This window comes from Lycorma delicatula, chromosome 5, assembly GCF_047948215.1.
Source record: "Lycorma delicatula isolate Av1 chromosome 5, ASM4794821v1, whole genome shotgun sequence".
Taxonomy (NCBI): Eukaryota; Metazoa; Arthropoda; class Insecta; order Hemiptera; family Fulgoridae; genus Lycorma; species Lycorma delicatula.
The window spans coordinates 82,130,847-82,150,648 of record NC_134459.1 but is presented as its reverse complement, the minus strand read 5'-3'; the positions used below and the strand labels follow the sequence as shown (position 1 = coordinate 82,150,648).

The following is a 19,802-nucleotide window of genomic DNA, read 5'->3' as shown; positions in this document are numbered from 1 at the left end:
ATTTCACTAATTCGGCTTTGACTTTCACAAAATTGTTATCAAAATTTTGTGTGAGAATAAAGTTTTGTTTTGTGTGAATTGTCTGCTGGGACTTCAACAAAATTATAACAAATTGCTCAACAATTGTAATAATTTTCAGTTCAAAAAAAGCATCTCTACTGAAAATATTGAAAACCGTATAGTATCATCCGTAACCACATACAATTCTACGTCTCTTGTTTTGTCATAAAATTAGCCTTTGACCTGTATTTTAATGATTATATTCATCTTGAACTAATACCATTATAATCATCATCAAACTCTTCTATTAGTATAACAATATCTGCCATCACAAACTTAGTTTTGATAGAACTAATTGGAGAATCACTGTCAAGTAAGGTTGTTAATTTAATCTCAAAATGCTCATCGTCATTGTCAAAGTACAACACTTGTAACAAAAAATGTTTTGAATCTGTATCAACTTTATTATCAACAATACTTATATCAGGGTTAGTTTTTCTCCTTTTCATATTTGGGCATTCTAATTGTATGTTCTGTAGAGGAACAGTTAAAACATGAACTTTTTGGTCGTTTCTTGTTTCTAGAATCACTTGATATATATCCAATGTTGTTACCACAGTTGTAACGTTGTTTTATCATTTTTATTTTGTGTATTATTTTTTGAATTTTAATTATTTTCATAATTATTATTATCATGACTTGAATTTGTGTATTTTTTATGTGAAGATGATTTTGATTCGTTCTTACTTTTTTATCGAACCAATTTTTTTTTTTAAACTTATTTTCTCAAAAGCCATAATCAGTTCAATTTTATTAACAAATCTATACATTCTGGCTTAATCCCGTAGTATTTTATTCTCAATGCTCTCAGTTAAAAAATTAATCAATTGGCACTCATCATTTCTAGCCTTATTGGCTAATGTAACCTTCGAGTGTACATACTCACGAAAAGATTCATTCACTGTCTTTTTCAAATTTTTTATGTAACTCCATTCTACTTAAAGATGTAAAATACATTTAATGAATATTATACATTACATCATCAATTGAAAAATGCAAACATTCCGGCCACAAATGAAACAGTTCCGCAAAGTTTACTGGTTATAATTATCTACATTATATCATCACTTAACTTATATGTATTCCAAATCATTTGTACCTACGGTGGCCAGCTTTCAAAGTTTTCCGAATTACTATTAAATGTACCCAATAATTCCACAATCACACTCACAGACACATGATTCACTAAACCTATATTTAATGGTACTGCTATTGTCATTGATTATGAATTGATGCTACATGTGATAACCCACTAGTTGCTGCGGCAGTGTTGAAAGCCTGTCTGCTACTACACCTGTTGCCATGAAGATGAAGGCATGTTGATTTCTGCTGGCATCGACTTCCTGTTACACATCTCTTCTTCCTGTGTTCGAGATATATATATTTATGTACACTCTTAGATTATCTTTTTCTTTCAAATGTATGTTATCTTTACACATATATGTATATGTTTTAAATATATGTTATGTTTTTCTGTAGGCAAATAGATGTATCTTTCAAAAATATGTTAGCATACCAGTCTAATTAACTTTTAATGTTAGAGGGAATTTCTTGCACAAAATCATTAATGTAGATTGAATATTATACTTTCTTTTTGAAGTTTGAGTATTGACTTTCCGCCATTTTCCTCCATACATTATTTTCAACAAATGAACTGTTACTTTTTCCACAGTTTATATAAGATGTTGCTAATATTAAAAGTAATTTTTAAAACTTAATGCACATGCCATTTTAAAATTCTTAATTTTTACTTGCCATTTTAAATGTAAAATTTTCACTTTTTAAATTGTTTACCAAATATTTTCTTAACAGCATTCTAAAATGTGAATAAATGGGCTAAACATTTAATTCCATACTTGCATACATATTTTCTTAAGAATATAGATGAGAGTTGTAATTATTCTTAATAGAATTATAGGTGAAAGTAGTTTGTGAAACAAAACAGAATCAGTGGAAGGGTTCAGTAAAACATTAGCCCATAGTCAGACTGTTTTGTGTAGTCTCCTAGCCGAAAAAAAAAAATGTAGTAAATCTTTCAGAGGCTTTAATTAACTTTTAATAATAGATCACTCAAGATTTAATATCTATTAAACATTTTTTAGTATTTTTCAGCTGTGAGTATTGGACCTTTTCTCTCAAAACACCTATGAAAAATTAAGGATGTTTGAACAAGATTTATTAATATATAAAATTTAAATGACATTCTTTTTGAAGCAATGACTGATAACCATATTTGAGTAATAAAAACAGAGTAAAGTAAAAATCTCAGTTTTTTTCTATTATATGTTAAAAATAAAAAAAATGTATTTATCAGTGGGCAAAAGATTTCTAAGTGATTTCAGTTAGTAATGACTGTTATTTACACATTTTTAATTACATTGGGAAAAATATCATGTAAATTTTTTTTTCATCTTCACAAAACTGTGCTTGATGTGTAATATTTTCCATAGTAGTTCTAAGTTTGATTGGTTGTAATCATGTCAATAAGAATTTGATGTTGTCATCAACCGTTTAAGGGTTTTGGGTTTATTTTTGTACACCTTTCCTTTTAAATAGTGCTGTAGGAAGAAACCAGGGTTAAATTTGCAAAGTAAATCTTTGCGCAGTGTTACTTTAACTTAAAAGTTAGTCTTAGTCTCTTCCCAAAAGTGTGAAAATAGACCAAACAAATGTAGTTATTATTCATAATCTTTTTGAAATTCTGAAATTTCTATAAAGTTGGATCTCATACAGAAATAAATGTGCCTTAAAATATGCTGCAGTGATGTTCAGAGAAATTCCACTTGATCAGATTGTTTTCAAAGTTCTATTTTCTTCTTTGATGCTCTTCTATGTAGTGAATGTCTGAATTTATAAATTCCGAATGTAGCATAGCAGAATGAAGCAAGTGGAAAGCAGAGCCTTGTTGCTGAAAGTAATGTTGCATGTAATCATTTCATCCAGTGCATTTCTGATGAACAGCATGTCTGCGATATGCTGTTTAGTTCTGATTATTGAATGATTATTCTCAAAAAAATAACATTGTATAACTTTTGTTCTGGTTCAGTGAAAACCTCATCATTATAGATCCCCATACTTTTAGTTTTACAGTTTGGAAAAATTAGTCTAAAAATGTCAAAAAAGTTAGTTTTTAAAATCGCCTACAAAACTTTAGCTTATACTATTTTTATAACTTTGTAGATGTGAAGATTTAAACCACCATTGAGATGGTGATTTTCTGTTATTGAATAGCTGAAATTTCCTTAATATTATTACTATTAATATTACTGCCTTAATATTATTAATATTCCCTTCAGTTACTGCAAATTGAAGGGGTAGTAATTGAAGGGAAATCATATGTTTTTTTTTTTTTTTAATAATATAATTGGTAATCACATTTTTTACAACATTAGAATTAGTTATTTACTTATAAAACTTACCAATAATTTTTTTAAATATTTAATAATAAAAATAGAATAATAAAATTATAAATAATTAAAAAATATAATAGATAAGAATAATATTAGTTGTTAATAGTTTCATTTATTTATAATTTATCAATGCACAAGCAATATGTTTATTTTTCTGTTAATAATAATGATAATAAAAGTTACAATAATAATAATAATGACAAAAATGTGACTTACAATTTTGAAACAGAATTTTCTTAAATGTACAGTTTATAAAATATAATTCATAATTTTATAATTGTTACTGATAATAATTTATTACAGTAGAACCTTGATTTAAAAAAATGTAATTAAGGAGGAGTTATCAGTTTATCAGATTTTTTCTTTCCTCATTTATTTTCTAGTTTTCTTGGTGTAGGCTTAAAAAGTTTTTACATCTGGATGATCTTCCTAATGCCTATCTGTTAAATGTTATTAGGCAGCGTGTGATATAAATGAGCAGTCGCTTATATGTTTATTGACAGTGTTACATAATTTCATTGTTTTTTGTGGGAATGTGTGTAAAATATATTAATAATTAGATTCAAATATTTCAGGTGTATTGTAATATTAATCTATAAATATATTATTCTGTGCTTAAAACGAGTTTATTAAAAATGTATTTTTCCTCTGCGTGAGATGTGCCTGTCATCAGGTCTTTTAATATATAGGGTTTTTAGATTTTTAGGACAGGCATTTCCCAATAGGCACCTCAATTACTGATGCATTTTTTTGTGCAACCTCAGTTTTTAAACAGTTACCAGACAGTTCCACAGCAGTTGTCACCACTTTTTTTTAATCTGTGACTAACAGTTTCTATAGTGGTTATCCAAGGAAGGTGAAATAATGAATGATAATAAAAAGGAACAAGTCAGTGGTGGTCTTAGATCAAGTAGTTTACTGGCTTGAGATGCCAGTTTATATCTGTTATACATAGACCAGCATGATGGATTTATTTAATTTTATTTAATTCTTTTTCAGGCAGACAAGCTTAAAAAAAAAATCATGCAAATTGTACAACTAGTTTTTCTCTAGTTTTTTCTAACCAGGTCCTTTTCTTCCCAATTTTTCACTTGCATTTTTTTTATTATTTGCATTTATTTTTTCTTCATCTCCATTCATCTGTTTGCAGTATCTTTTATCAGTCCGTTAAGCTTTTTCAATAGTCCATTCTCAGTTGTTTTTAGTCTTTCTGTATTCTGTTTTCTGAGTGTTCATGTTCACAGCCATAGATTAATATTGGGGGAACTAGTGTCTTGTACAGCCTCAGGTTTGTGCTTCATGATAAGGTTCTGCTTTTAAGCAATTCATTTAAAACTAAACTGTGGCTTCAGAGCTCCTTTTTTTCTATAAAGACGTATCTCATATTAGAATTCTTTTACACTTTTCAATGTTCCTACATCTGAAATTAAGGTGTTCCTTTCATTTTCTTTCTTTTCCTTTTAATTAAGAGATTATGTCTTTTCCTATTTGATGTTTAATTCAACTTTCTTTGCATACTCTTCAAGGGACTCCACCATCTCCATAAGCTCCTTGGTTCAGCTGGCAGCTCTAGGTCATCTGCATATGCTAGCATTGAGTAATAATTCCCTCTGTATTAAAAAAATCCCACTGCATTCTTTTTGGAATTCCCTGACAACCTTGTCCTGCACCATATTCAACAGAATTAGTGAAATAAATACCTGCTTCAGTCCTGTCATACATAGGAATTCAATTAGTTCTCCTTATACTTTGACTTTTAATGTTGTGTTAATCAGGTATTCCTTCACTAGTTGATACTATCTTTCTTCCTATTCCCATTTCCTGCATTATTTTTACCAGACTTTCTCTTGAATACTGGTTTACAGAGGCATTTGTCTGTGAGCAGATCTTTTGGAAGTCTATGAACAGAATGCACAAATCTTGATCAAAATCCTAAACTTTGTCCATGATTTATCTAAGAGTGTAAAAGTCTGATCATTAGATCAATTTGGTCTTACCCCCCACTGATATTCTCTTATTTTCATTTCAGTTGTTCTTTGATTATATTCAGTAAGCTTAATGAGAGGTTATAAACAATACTTAAGAGAGAGTTGTCATGATTCTGTTACTCATTCTTTTTAGGAATCAGGCAGATTACTGCTATTTTCCATTCTCCACTTATCTTTCTTCTTTCCATATTTTACAGATTAACAGGTAAACATTTCCTTGTAGCTTTCCTCTGCCATGTTTTAACATTTTTGCTGTTATGGCATCTACTCCAGACTCTTATTATTTCTCTTTAGCTTATTTGACTACTGATTTCTTGTAAGATAGCTAGTTGTGAGGATGTTTTTGCTCGGAAGGATGTAACTAAGCCACTACCTGTAGTCCCGTATGGTATAAGTGATTTAAACTTATATCAATGAAGTAGACTGATTGATTTGGTGATCTACAATTGAACATTCATTAAAATATTCAGTCACACATAATTGAATGTTTGGGTTGGTTGGTTAAACAACAGATATAAAATGAACAGTATACAATGAATCTAGTTTACAATGAACTTATTTCCTTAATTTCGTTCTCTCTCACATTTAACTAGATGTGAGTTTTTGAATTATATTAAAGATTCAGCTTTATATATTATTTTTCTTAGTCTTTTTTAAATCTATTCCTTTTTTGAGTCTGCGTGAGAATACATTCCATTCAAAATATGATGTCTGTGAAATATTTCATAAATAAATCATTCAGTCGAGTACTTTTTGTTAAATGTTTAGCTCCTTTATTTAAAGTAATGCGATTTTTGAGTAAGTATAAGAAAAAAAATCATGTTGCTCTTCAGTTTATTAAGATTTTTGTTGACTAATTTTAGGTTATTAAGGTTTAGTTATGGTAGTTTTCTATTTATTGCATTATGAAAGTAGTGATTTTTTTTAAGTTCAATAAGTTTGTATTTTGAGTTGATTATTAAATTTTAAAACATTTCCACAAGTTTAATATTTTTTAACACAAATAAGATTTATTTTCTTTTAATTTTTATAAATATTAATGATATTTTAATTTCAATATGCCTAACATTTATATACACCATAAGTTTAAAAGATAGATTTAAAAAAAACAATATTTTAAACTCAATTAGTGTAGTTAATTTTATTATGTTCAGATATTTATATTATTATTTGTAAACATATATTAATTTTATTAACATAAGATATATTATATTAAAATTAAATTCAAATTATATTTCTTTTTCTTTTTGTATATTAAATATTACTGTATATAAGTACACCAGAAATATATCTACTACATTTCTTCTTGTAGAATTGAATAAAATAATTAATATAGATATATTTCTATATATTGAATAAAATATGTATAACCATAATTCAGAATTTAAAGGAGAGATTTTTTTTTATGTTTGTATTTTATTCTAGATTATTATTTTAATAATAGTTTTATTATTTTGTTGACAGTTTAATCAAATCATAAAATGTAAATAATCTGATTGAAAAGCTGTCATCATAAAGCATTTGTATTTACTTTTATTACTGTTAAAAATATTTAATATCAGACATGTATTTTCTATTTAATTTCTATTAATTTTCTAAATATGTTTTCTATTTGTTTTTTTTATTAATATTAGACAAATTATTTTATTAAAAAAAAGGTTTAACAATAATCTTTTTTAACTTAAATTGTGTGAACTCTAATAAAATATCATATGCACTTTTCTTAGTCATTCATGGGAAAAAATGCCACTAAGCATAATTTTGAAATAATATTGTTCTTAATTGATATTGTAGGTTTTAAGTTTTATTTCTATATTCAGTGTAAATATTTTTAAAATGTTCATTTTTTTCCAAAGGATTATAAATTTTATAAGAATAGGAAGGAATTCCTTTAATGTATGGGAAAATTTAAAAAGATTTGTTTATTAACTTTTCTAATTGTCACTTACAAAATGCAGTAAGTTTTTATTATTGTATAAACATCTTTTTAGAATATTCTTGATATAACAATTATAATTGTTTTTTAATTTTATTATAAATTAAAAAAAATATTTAATATATTTAAAAAATACTCATATTGCACAAGGGGGAATATTATCACTTTAGAATTAAGATAGTGTACTTTCTATGTTCATGAGTTTGCCAAGAATAATGTTGGTATATAAGTTAAAAAATTATTAAATACCTTATTAAAATAAATTTTAGTCACATTACAGTTTGACAGTTGATTTAATTTGGAGTTTGGTCAAGGTACTGCTAAAACATCTTAGCAGTGTCAATCGCAGAACAAGTAGCTTATGATGATATTAACTTCATACCACTGGCATGACCTCCTTACTAACCTGGAAGTATTAATTTATTCTGGAAGTATCATTCATAATTTGACTTCATTATATAATTTTATTTTGTTTGTAACTTTTCAGTACAAATAAAAATGTTATAATTGTTTTCTTTGTTTGCCTTCTTCATTCATACATTGTTGAAATCTTTATGGAATATTATGCATTACCATTTGAATAAGTACTTAACTCCATCGAATCAATTCTTGCAAGTACATTTTCAAAGTACATCTTAATTCACCTCTTTTACAATTACAAATGTTGCTTTATTACTGTACATCATGTCCTTTAGCTTTTTCTAAAAATCCACGATAGTAAGATCTGCCTAACCTATGCCCTCACAATTATTCTATTTGGGAAAGTTGCATCAAGATCGTAAATGATGAGTGACTAATGTAGAAGAGTCCCATCATGTTTGAAAACATTTCATTAGAAATTTTATAATAAACTATCTAGTATAACGTAATTGCTTAACATTTCTAAATCCTTGTTACTGGTAGTTCCGACACTACAGAAGTTGAGTTGCCTTGCTATTTAAGCTGACTTTCAGTAACTAGGTTTGGGTTTTCACTACCTCAGTAGCTACAATTGTGACATTCATATTCCAGGAAGAAGGAATGTTCTTCATGATAACAAAGTACTTTAGAAAAAAAATCAACTCTCCAAAACTTATTTTATTTTTTCATTTATTAGTAAACTCCTATCATCAATTAAATTATGAACATGGGCAGTAAAATTTAAAGTTATGTAGTCACACATTATAATGAATGGACCAATTTTTGTAATTCAATTGTTATACTCCACAGACAATCTCCTTGCTGACAGTGTTTGGATGTCTACATTTATTGTTTTATCCTATGATTTTCAAATTTCTTAAGTAAAAAGTGTTTCTTCCTGATGACATTGCCCATTTTGAAAATCATCTTGTTTTTGTTAATTATTGTAATCACAGCACTTAGTTGTCATAAATAATTTCTCCTCTTCTGTAGTAGATATATTATATTCACTTACAGTATTTTAAGAACCAAACTTACAAACCAACGAGCACTATAAATGAATTAAAAACAGTCTGTAGAAAAAGTAATAGTTTACATTCGTCATCACTATTTCTCTCTGTCGTACTACTAAGATTGCCAACAAACAAAATAAACTGTCCCATTTTTTTAATATAGTCCCAGTATTTATTTTGTGTGGAATAAAAATATATATATTTTTTATGTATTATTATTCTGAACAGAAAAGTTTTGTTTTATAGGTATAAAATATATATATTTACGTAGGTTTTAGTAAAAATTTAGTATTGATTGTAGATTTTATAACACAATATATGCCACAAATGCCCAAGTATGTTCAAAAAATTACACCAGTTTCCTGAGTTTATGATTGCCATGCCTGTCATTATTTTCAGTTACTAAAGAAATTTTTATTCATATATTGCTTTTTTTTATATAAGACAACTGGTTTATTAAATGGGCTTTAGTTGTAATTTTGTGTTGACATCTTTTTTGTATTTTTTGATGCAAATTTCTCTGATGTTTCAATTTTAGTAGTATCTAAATCTCATTGTTTATACTGTATTCAGTATTGACTTATCTGATGTGGTTCCGTGTAATAAAAAAAATATTCCAAGATGTGTCTTAATTACAACTAATATACTATATTCGTATAATATATATATATTGGTATTATATATTAATGTATTGTACAGGATGCCTATTATATTTTCACCAACTTATTTACAATAATGAAAGTGTGACATTAATTATTCATTAAGTTTTTTTTTTATTTGTTACTCAACATTATCAGATAATTATGTAAAACATTTGAGGCTGTCCATATTTTCAGTTCCCATGCTGAGTTAAAGTTTGTATATAATGCTTTATTTCTCTATAGAAAAATGTACATTAGTGTATCAGTTTACACTATTTATCCCAGTCTGTCATTGTGTGACTTATGTAAGGCAGCACTTGAAGAAAAAGAGGCCCAATTGGAGTTTCTTTCTCTGAGAGTAATGATGTACACTATCCAACTAGTTCCTTTGATGAATTGAGTGAAGGGTTTACTTCTTTTTTTAGAGCATAAATCTACTTTAGTGGATGCTTCATTAGACCATTTGCACTTAAGTGGGCTTGAGATGCTCTTATGCAGTCATATATTTGGTTTATAAAGAAAACAAGAAAAAACAATTTCACTACTCAGTTCTAGTAAGGATGACATGGGTTGCTTGTTATTCATAAAGATGGAGGTGACATTTTTGGTAGTGACTTGATTCATGTCAAGGGTTATAGCAGTGTACCTATACATACTGTACAGCACTAGTTGTTTCTAACAGAATAGCTGTTATGCTGACTACAGTGTAATTATAAATGTATTCAAAATATCTACTATACTGCTGTATCCAGATGCCAGTTTTATCAATAATTATACCTGAAGAATATTCTTGGAAAATATGCATGGTTGTGTGTTTCAGCGTTTTATCTTTTATTGTAATAGACATTTAAAATAAATGCAGATGAGGGATTTAGAATCATTAGGCGGTTGTGTTTAAACTTTTGAGGCCATTCTCCTCTGTTCTATAAAGTATTACATGTATTTTTCACATTAACTTTTACAAAAACACATGGACAAACACACCTTGTAATACACTCATATATAAATATAATTTGATTACAATATATCCGTCCTGTTAATGCCTTATTTACAATGTTGCCTTAAGTAATTTATATTATTTATTTACATAATGTATTTAACCTGATATATTTTTCTATTTATAATGTTGTTCATAATATATTTTATATAACTTTATGTATTTTATAACATTACATGTTTAAAATTCTGTTGTATCTGTTATTAAATTAGTTTAACTTTTGTAGTATTTGGAGTTTGTTAGCCAATTTTAAGCTTTTTTTAATGTTAAAATTATTCTTAAATTAATTTTTCAATTTAGAAATATGCAATATTGTGTTTTTTTAAGAAATTAAAAAAAATTAAGTGAATTAATATGTGTGTGGTCCATTCACAGTACTGTAATAGAGTATAATAGGTTAGTAGCTGTTACATATGTATTAATAAGATTATGACCCAATATTAATTCTTTGAATAATCTGTAATGTTTACGTAGAATATTTGTTTATGTGGTTAGGATGTTTTTTATATCTATATAATTTTTATGGAAGGTATTGGAATAGGAATTTTATATTGCATTTGGCAATTGATAATATTGGTGTATTAAACTCTTTTCTATGTTTGTACACTAAAATGGTTATGTTTGTTACATATATAATTGCTTCAAAAATTATAATTATACCTTAATTTTTACTTTATATTATACCTTAATTATATACTTTATTTTATAAAGTAATTAATTTGTTATTAGATATTCGTAATGGTATCTCATGAAATGAAAGAGTGTTTATGTTTTCTTAACTAATAATTATCTAATGTTGTGTGAATGTTGTATGAAATGCTACAGGAGCATGTTATGTAGGGTATTTCTTGATTTAATATGATATTCCACAGTGTGCAGGTAGCTAGTGTGATCTAGTTGATTTAGGGTCTGTAGGCAGCTGAATCCCTTGTACATGTAGTTTGATAAAATGATGATTGCTGGGCCAGGATGTATTACTTATTAAAATCCAAAAACAGATTAGTGGTTTCATGTGTCTAGGCCATCGGTTCTCTATACATCAATTTTACAAAGTAATTTTTTTGTAACCATTATCAGATTTCAATTCCAGTTTGGTTAAATTAATTTTTTTCATTGAATACAATTTTTTGTATTATTTCATAATTATGTAACAATGTTTAAAACAAATTTTTTTTGTACGTTCATGTGCAAAAATCTGATTATAAGTTTTTTAGAGCTTTGTTAGTGAGATGAAATAGTTTTTTTGTTGTTCATAAAAATTTTATATTATTAATTAAGATTATTGATTGATACAATTTTTATATATTTTAATATTATAAATTGAATTATGTACACATAAAACACATTATATTTCAGATTTTATCTTGTTATTCATCCAGGTGGTATGGTTAGCTTTTAAATCAACTAGTTTCAGGTTTTATTCTTGACAGGAGTCTGACTTCTTTCACCTGTCATTTTATGTATCTCTTCATCTGTGTTAAAATATGTGTGTAGCTTGCCTTGAATTTCTAATAATAATACTAAAACTTAACAAAAATTAATTTTTTTTTATGTGACATTCACTGTTAAATCAATGTTAGCTGCTAAATGTAAGCAGCATTCATGCAGAAGCAGACTGCACCCAGCATTATTTAATTTGTTATTTACAGGAACTGGTTTGTTAAAAACGGCTTTGGCACTTGGCATTTATTCATACTACTCTTCCTGTTAATTTCCAGAAGGCTACTTCATGGCATAATAAAGGTGTAGTAGTTGAACATTCTGTTTATAAGGCTCTGTGTTTAAAAACATTTATTTTCCAGTTGAATTAATATGAATTACTGCTGTTAATAGTTGAAAAAATGTGTTTTAATTATGTATGTGTTATCAGTGTTTTTTTGGTTGGGGGGGGGGGGTTAAATAATATTACCTTTATTAACTAACATCTATAAAAATATTAAAAGATAGTCAAGTTTTATTTATTTATTTTTAATGTTTCAAGATCAGATGTGGATTTAAGTTATGGTATTTGACACAAATTGGTAAAGATGCATTGCATGATTAATTCTATATTCAAATACAAAAAGTAAAATCTGCCCCTCCAAATTATAAATATTTCATCTTTGTTTTTAAAAGTATTAGTTAATACCTACCGGCATGTTTGTATGTAATTGATAGATGCTATTATTCACTGGTGAAAAATCAAATCATTTTAAAAGTAATTTTCTTTTGAACCATCTAAAAGAGTTTTGAACTATCTGTTGCAGTTAATATACAATAATTTTAAATCTGATTGGTTTATTTTACTTCCAATGTCAGTTTTGAAACAATCCTCTATTGTGAATATTAACCTGATCAGTGGTTACTTCATAACTACTACTATGATTGCTAAACTACCAAAGTGACAAAATCATTTTAGTCTTTGATGTCAAAACATAAATCCGTATCAGATAATGGTATGTTCTATAATTGTAAATTAAAAAACATAGAATTAATGACAATTTAATTTTTTTAACTAAAAAATGATATTATTACACTACTTTTATTATTTACATGAACATATTAATGGTTTTAGTGTGATGCAATAAACCATTAGGTTATTTGTTATCTAAATATAATTACATCTAGAAATAGCGATCATAAATTTATATATTTTATCATTTTTAACAGTTTATTTTCTATTAAATTTTTTTCTAATGTGCCTTAATATAAATGAAGTTTTGAAATATACCTTTCGGTAGTCTATATTTTATTACATATTGTTGAAACATAACAATTTAGTTGAAATTAATAGAATGTATATCTTATTTCAAATTTGTTTAAGTTGTACAAAGGGATTTTTTTACACCTTAAAAAAAAAATATATATACATAGATTATTATTTTTAATGAACTTTATTTTCTTTCAAGTATTTATTATTGTATTTTATTAATATTTAATTTGTTTTTAATATTTAATAAATTGATTGATATACTAGGCATATGGAGTAATCGCTCTATGACTCGTGCACCATTCATGGGCTTATTTAACTGGGTTAATAAAGGATATTCCAAACAACAATATAAATAATATTATGAAAATATTTGGTGTATTTTTATAGAAAATATTCTTTAAAGGTCAGTGAAATTTATGTAAATATTGCTTCATTTAATTTCTTTTTTTTGAGTTAATAACCTGTAGTAGTTGCATTAAAAAAGAAGTTTATGTATTTTTTTTAGTTTAGTTATAAATTTTGTTTAATTTTATACTAACTAATTATTAATTAAAACTAATTAAAAGTTGGTGCATTAGTTAATAAAATTTTATTAGCACTAAGAAGTTGACAGACTTGTATTTTTTTTGTTTTGTTTAAACAGTGTTAAAATTTTTATGTGTATTTTCTTTCAATTTAAAAAGAATATAAAAGTTTTAATTTAAAAATCGATACTAACTCATGCTGAGTAAATTAATGAGTTCTAGACCCATGAGTGAATTTTATCAGGGGGTACCGAAGGGGGAACCATTTAATGGCGTTTTCTTTTTACTAAAAATATAAAAAAAAACCGTAATGAAGATTCTGTAATTTGTTTTTCCTTTAACAAATGATATACTGTAACCATTATTTATAATAAAACATACAGAAGTCAAAAAAATGTTTGTGTATTGCCTCTCTAACAGTGACTTATTAAATTTGACTTTGTTTGTACTTATTGATGTGTTATTAATTTTTTCCTTTTGCATCTAAAATGAATTTAGTGTGTGGCTAGATGTGTTTTAACTTAATTTTTGTCTTTTTTATATGGCTTTTTAAAAAAATATTTTTTCACAAATATAATTTTTTTTTTATTATCCACTGCATACGCTTTCAGAATAACCCTAACATTATGGAATGGGATTCTCTGTCTTTCTGACAGAAATTTGATTAATTACTAGATGAGGAATATTGTAAACATATATATATATATATATATAGTAGAATTATTAGTCGTAATTAAAAAAAAAAAGAAGGCACTGCTTAATGCAAAAAATTATTAGTAGTAAGTAATGTTATGTTTTTAATTAAGACACAACTATTAATGTAGGTAAATTTACGAGATGTAATAATGCATGAATCTTTTTCATTCTATTTTTCCCAAGAAATATGCTATTACCAGAGAGTGTTCTCGGAGTTTAGTGTTAAAACTGCTTGTTTGGAATTTCCTTTCTATGTTTGCTCTATGTTTTATCAGATACTTTTGCACAGAAATTTAATGCTGTTGTCATAACTAATGTTAACCCATATTATCTGCTGAATTAGTTTTGTCAGAGTATTAATAACTTTGTTGTATATTTATTTATTTATGTATAATATAAATATTTCAGAAAATATTACTAAAAAGTATTTCCTTGAAGTTGCGAACTTCTTCATCAGTAAGTAGTCTTTTTTTATTATTTTTTCGTCATTATTTTTTAATTTGAAGTTGTATTTTGTGTTTTATAATAATTGCCTTATTAAAATTTTAAACAATTGACTGCTTTAAAATATAAAGATTGTAAGAAGTCTTGTAATTTTTTTTTAAGAGACAGAATGGCTACTGTAACTTGCACTTATTACTATTTTTGGTTACATGTCAACAATTAAATTAAAAATTCCTAATAATTGTTATTTACAGTTAAGTGTTAATAATTATACTATTCAGGTAAGAAGAATAAAAATCTTTCTTCTATTGCTACCTTTTCATATACTTCTGACCATTCGGAATGTAGAGAAATGACTAGTTGTATTTTTTTTTTTTAAACTCTTATCTAGCTCCTCTCTAATCCAAGTTTGAAACATGTATGCTATGCATTTTATGTTCATTGTATGTAGTGTGTAATTTTTAATTTATAATAAATATATGTAATACATAAGTTGAAATAAAACTTCCAGATCATTATATTATCCAAAACTGTTATTTGATAATGTAGTTCTTCAACTACAACTCATCAATCGGTCATATTGTTATTATTCAACAGTAAACTAGTCATTTTGTACAGTTTCTATAGATTTTAAACATAACAGATTTAATACATCTTAAATTATCCGATGCATCATTAAATCTTTTCATTGAAGAATTGCATTTTTTTTTTTACTTTGCTGTATTCCATAAAAAAAGAAGATTTTATCTAATTAACTTGTCAGTTTTTGATTGTGTTCAGGTTTCAGCTTATATGCTTTCTATTTGTAGAGCATGCTCTATCAAAAATCTATATAATTTTTTGATCTTGTAAGGCAATTTAATATATACAAATTTTGTAATTACTTAGATTGAAGCAGAAAAATTATTTTAAAACACAGCTGTTTTAAAATACTTTGAATATAAATGATTAAAAGTTTTTTCTCCTAGAGATGTCTATGAATGTAAATTTTTTTGTTGTTTCATTCTTTTTTGATGTTATGATTGTATGAATAATTCTTATATAGTGAAATTCTTGTTTTATTTTCCATTTCTTAATGTATTTTTTTTATGTACAGGCTTTGCTCAATCAGTAAAAATAATCTACTGTACATCAAGGTCATATTAAACAAGTTACTACTTGAATATGTTTACCAAAGAAATTTCAATAAAACACATCTCGCTACTTATTTTTGGTATATTTGTTTTAATATGTTACAAATTAAAACAATTCGTAATCAAAATAATTTTTTATTAGTTTTATTGTGGTATTAAACATCTTTTCTTAAAGATAAGTTCAATTTTATAGAATCAGAAAAATTAATTATACTGTCGTAGATTAGAACTGTAAATTATTTAATTTTGAGTCGTAGTCTCTTAAGTTAAAAGAAAAAAAATGTAAAAATTTAGGTAAAGTTTATGTATTGTTTAATTGTAGAACATTTAAGGAAAAACTTATAAAACTTGATATCTTTTTCAACTTATGTTGGTACTTTTCACAGAAACTGGTTTCTATTTCAGTTCCTTTCCACAACTTCTAGAAGAAAACATTTTTTATCCCTAATAAAATTTAATTGTATGTGCATGTGTATTTTAGATCCCACAAATTGTTTTACTCTGGTGAGAGTTGCACTCTGTATACAGAGTATTCAGTTTAGAGTTTTCAGAGTATTCAAATTTAGAGTTCGTGTTTTATTCAGTGCTTCTTAATTTCATCTCATTATATAAATTTAATTATGGTGGGACTGTAGAAAATATGAGAGAAATTCCATTCTTGTGGTTTAAAAATAAAGATAAAAAAAATTGATTTTTTCCCCTAAATGTCAAGGGACAAATATCAAATAAAAAAATTTGTATTTATTTTGTAAAAGTGTAATTATTTTCACTTAAAAGGAAGACAGAACCAAAGGTAGTAAAAATATTTTTTTTACATAAAAAACTTAGAACCCCCAATATTTTGTTCTTTTAAAGGAATCATCACAATGCTTCTTTTACACAGGTTTCACAATCATTTTTTTCCTTGCACTAATTGTGTATTAGAACAATTATTATTTAAGAAGTAAACACATTAAATATGACATGCAAGATATTAATTGGAACGAATCATTTTCACAATATTTTATATTTCTACTAGGATTAACATGATTGATTTGAGTGTTTTTCTCTACCATTCCTAGCATTGTCGCTCACAACATTTGTAGTTGATGTGAATTGGAATACCTCCATTCCATTACTTTTAGCACTGTGTCTTCCTAAGTTGGGATTGTCAAATAAATAGCAATATTGAGCTTCCCCTGCTCCTCATCCCTACTGTCATGGCCTTTCTGATCCTTTATTTTAACAATTAAAAATTTTTAATTATTACATCAGATCGAGTGTTATTTGTTCATTAATTATTTCTTGTCCTTTTAATTTTAGCTTGAACATCTCCATGTTTTGTAGAATATTTCTAGAAAAAGGAAAATGTTTAATTATTCTAGAAAACATTGAAATATTCAAGCTAAAATTAAAAGGACAGGAGATAATTAGTGAATAAATTAACACTGAATCTGATGTAATATGTAAAAATTAGAATTGTTAAAATGAAGAATCAGAATTAGTTTCAGAAATTGTATATTGGTTAGAATGGGAGGGACAAAGCAGAAGAGGCCATGACAGTAGAGATTGTGAATGGGTGGAGCTTAACATCGCTATAAGACAGAAATATTGTTATTAAAAGTAGTTTTGAGAATGTAGGTACTCTGAAACACATCAATCAATTATGACTGTTAAAGTGACAATGGAAGAAAGTAACACTCAAATCAATGGAATGAATCATTTTATCACTTTTATGAATGAATAATTTTTTACTATAAGAGTTAAATCACATACAAGAATTTAAGTGATAGTTTAGAGGTTTTTATTTATGATTATTTAATGGGATTCGGAAAGAGAAGATCAGATTCAGAGATTGATTAGATTCAGATTAGAAATTTAGATGACTGAATCAGTTTAAAAAATAATTAGGGTCAAGTAATTATTTAGTTTTTTATTTTTATTAGTATTTGATATTTGGAAGAAGAAAAATGAAATTCAGTTAATCATGAAGAGTTCAGCTATGAATAAGTAATTAATATATTGCTAAAAATATAAAATATTGACTTTATGATACTTTGTGGTGAAGTAAAGAGTTGTTCGTGAGCAAACAGTCAACTGGTTCAAAATGAATAACAGAAAATCTCTTACAGCACAACTTATTTAAGCATGTGGACCATTTTATATCATGTAGAGGTGTTACATAAGTTCATCCTTAGGCTGAAAGTATCTAACGGGTGATAAAGATTTTGTTTTGGTTCGGTTCTTCAATTCTACCTGGCTCCTGTTTAAGTGAGGAAATAGATGCGATAAAAATCACTGTTCTAGGTCGTATAAGTCTTCTCATGAAATGTAAATGAGTCTTATGATGACTCATTTCACCTGTTTATATTTTTTTCTCATAAGTGAGTTCCTGTTTGGTTACATGTAAGTTTTCGTAATAGAAGACATCTCCTTTCTCTTCACTTTGTCTTGATGGTCAAACAACTTAAAAAAAGAATAACATGAAGTTGATTTTTATAGAATTGTAAATTTGCTAATGATTCATCAGATAATCATTTTTATACTTTATTTTATATACAAAAAAACTATAATTAATGTCTACTTTCTATCACAATTTTATTTCTGTTAATTTTTTTTATCATTAGAAAGTATTATAGAGTAAAATCATTGATTTTTATGTTGTATTTATAACAAAACTTTTAATTAAGATATAATTATTTGTAGGGCAGTTTTATTTTTCTCATCATCCAAATTAATTTAAATTCCTCATCATAAATATTTTTAAAATTACAAGAATACTTGACGGTATTGAATTGCTATTTCTTGTGTCATCAGAATTTCTTAAATTTATTAAAAATTCAATATGTTAACTGTTTAAAATCCTGTCTTTAATGGTTTAGAGTATAATTAATTTAAGATGAATTACAAAAATTTTAAGTATAACGTGTAGGTTATTTTAAAAGATGATTATTTAAATAATCCATAAGCTTAGTTTAATTTAATTTATTGAAATTTATATCTGTTATCTTTTGAATAATTTCCATGACATCTTTTAATATCCTTGTGTAAAATGAATGATTTTTTATTAATTAATTTAGTGGATTTTTTATAATTAGATTAATTAGAAAGAATTTTTACTAAAAGCAAAAAAAAGCAACAAAAAAAACAATTATTGACATGATTTGAATAAACTTTGTGAGTTATGGTATTCAATTGCACTTCACGCTAAAAAAAAAAATATAATAATTTTAATCAACTTAATACTGGCAATTGTGTCATTGTTTTATTAATTTTTTTGTGTCATATGAAAAATCAAAACAACTAATATAATTATTTAATAATCTTGTTTACAATTATTATTATTACTTATTTATTTTATTACGGTGTATTATATAATTATTTTATACAGAATTAATTATATTTTTTATTGTGCAGCTTAATACTGTATTTTATTTTATATTTTATTATTAGAAAGAAATTAATAAAATTTGTTACTGCAGTTTGTTTCTTTTTCCTTTAAACTTGTTTGTATGATCCTTTTTAGTGCATGTAACTGACAGATGTATTCAGGAATACTTTGAATATGGGAACACCTCCCCTAAATACTGTCCTTCTCACTGCTACTCTTTTTTTTTTGTAATTAATTTATCACATCACCATATAAACCTCAAAGTTTGTGTGTGGGAATATGAAATGGAAATTTTGTAGCATGTGAAAAATGGCATATCTGACCAGGATTCAAAACTGAGACATCTGGACGAAAGGATGAGACACTACCGTTCCGCCAAGGAGATTAGTAAATTTACAATTTGCGATTATATATATAGATTATAAATGTTTTACACTTTGAGACAGAGACAGATGACAATCTTATCATTTTAGTTTTAGAATAAATATCTGACTGTTTA

The 19,802-nt window shown here is 26.1% G+C and overlaps 1 protein-coding gene across 4 annotated transcripts in view; it reads left to right on the top strand.

The window, feature by feature from the left end:
- The window catches only part of LOC142325131 (uncharacterized), a 73,957-nt gene extending 54,570 nt beyond the window's left edge, over positions 1-19,387 (top strand). Inside the window, exons 8-9 of one of the 4 annotated variants that reach the window (XM_075366497.1) lie at positions 13,401-13,539; positions 15,897-19,387. In XM_075366497.1, the coding sequence (XP_075222612.1) occupies positions 13,401-13,492 (92 nt within the window). In that variant the 3' untranslated portion in view covers positions 13,493-13,539; positions 15,897-19,387. Of the gene's footprint in view, positions 1-12,093; positions 12,331-13,400; positions 14,109-15,896 lie in introns of those variants that run through there. The other 3 variants (XM_075366499.1, XM_075366495.1, XM_075366498.1) reach the window with 3 other exon arrangements.
- The last annotated feature ends 415 nt before the right edge of the window (positions 19,388-19,802 follow it).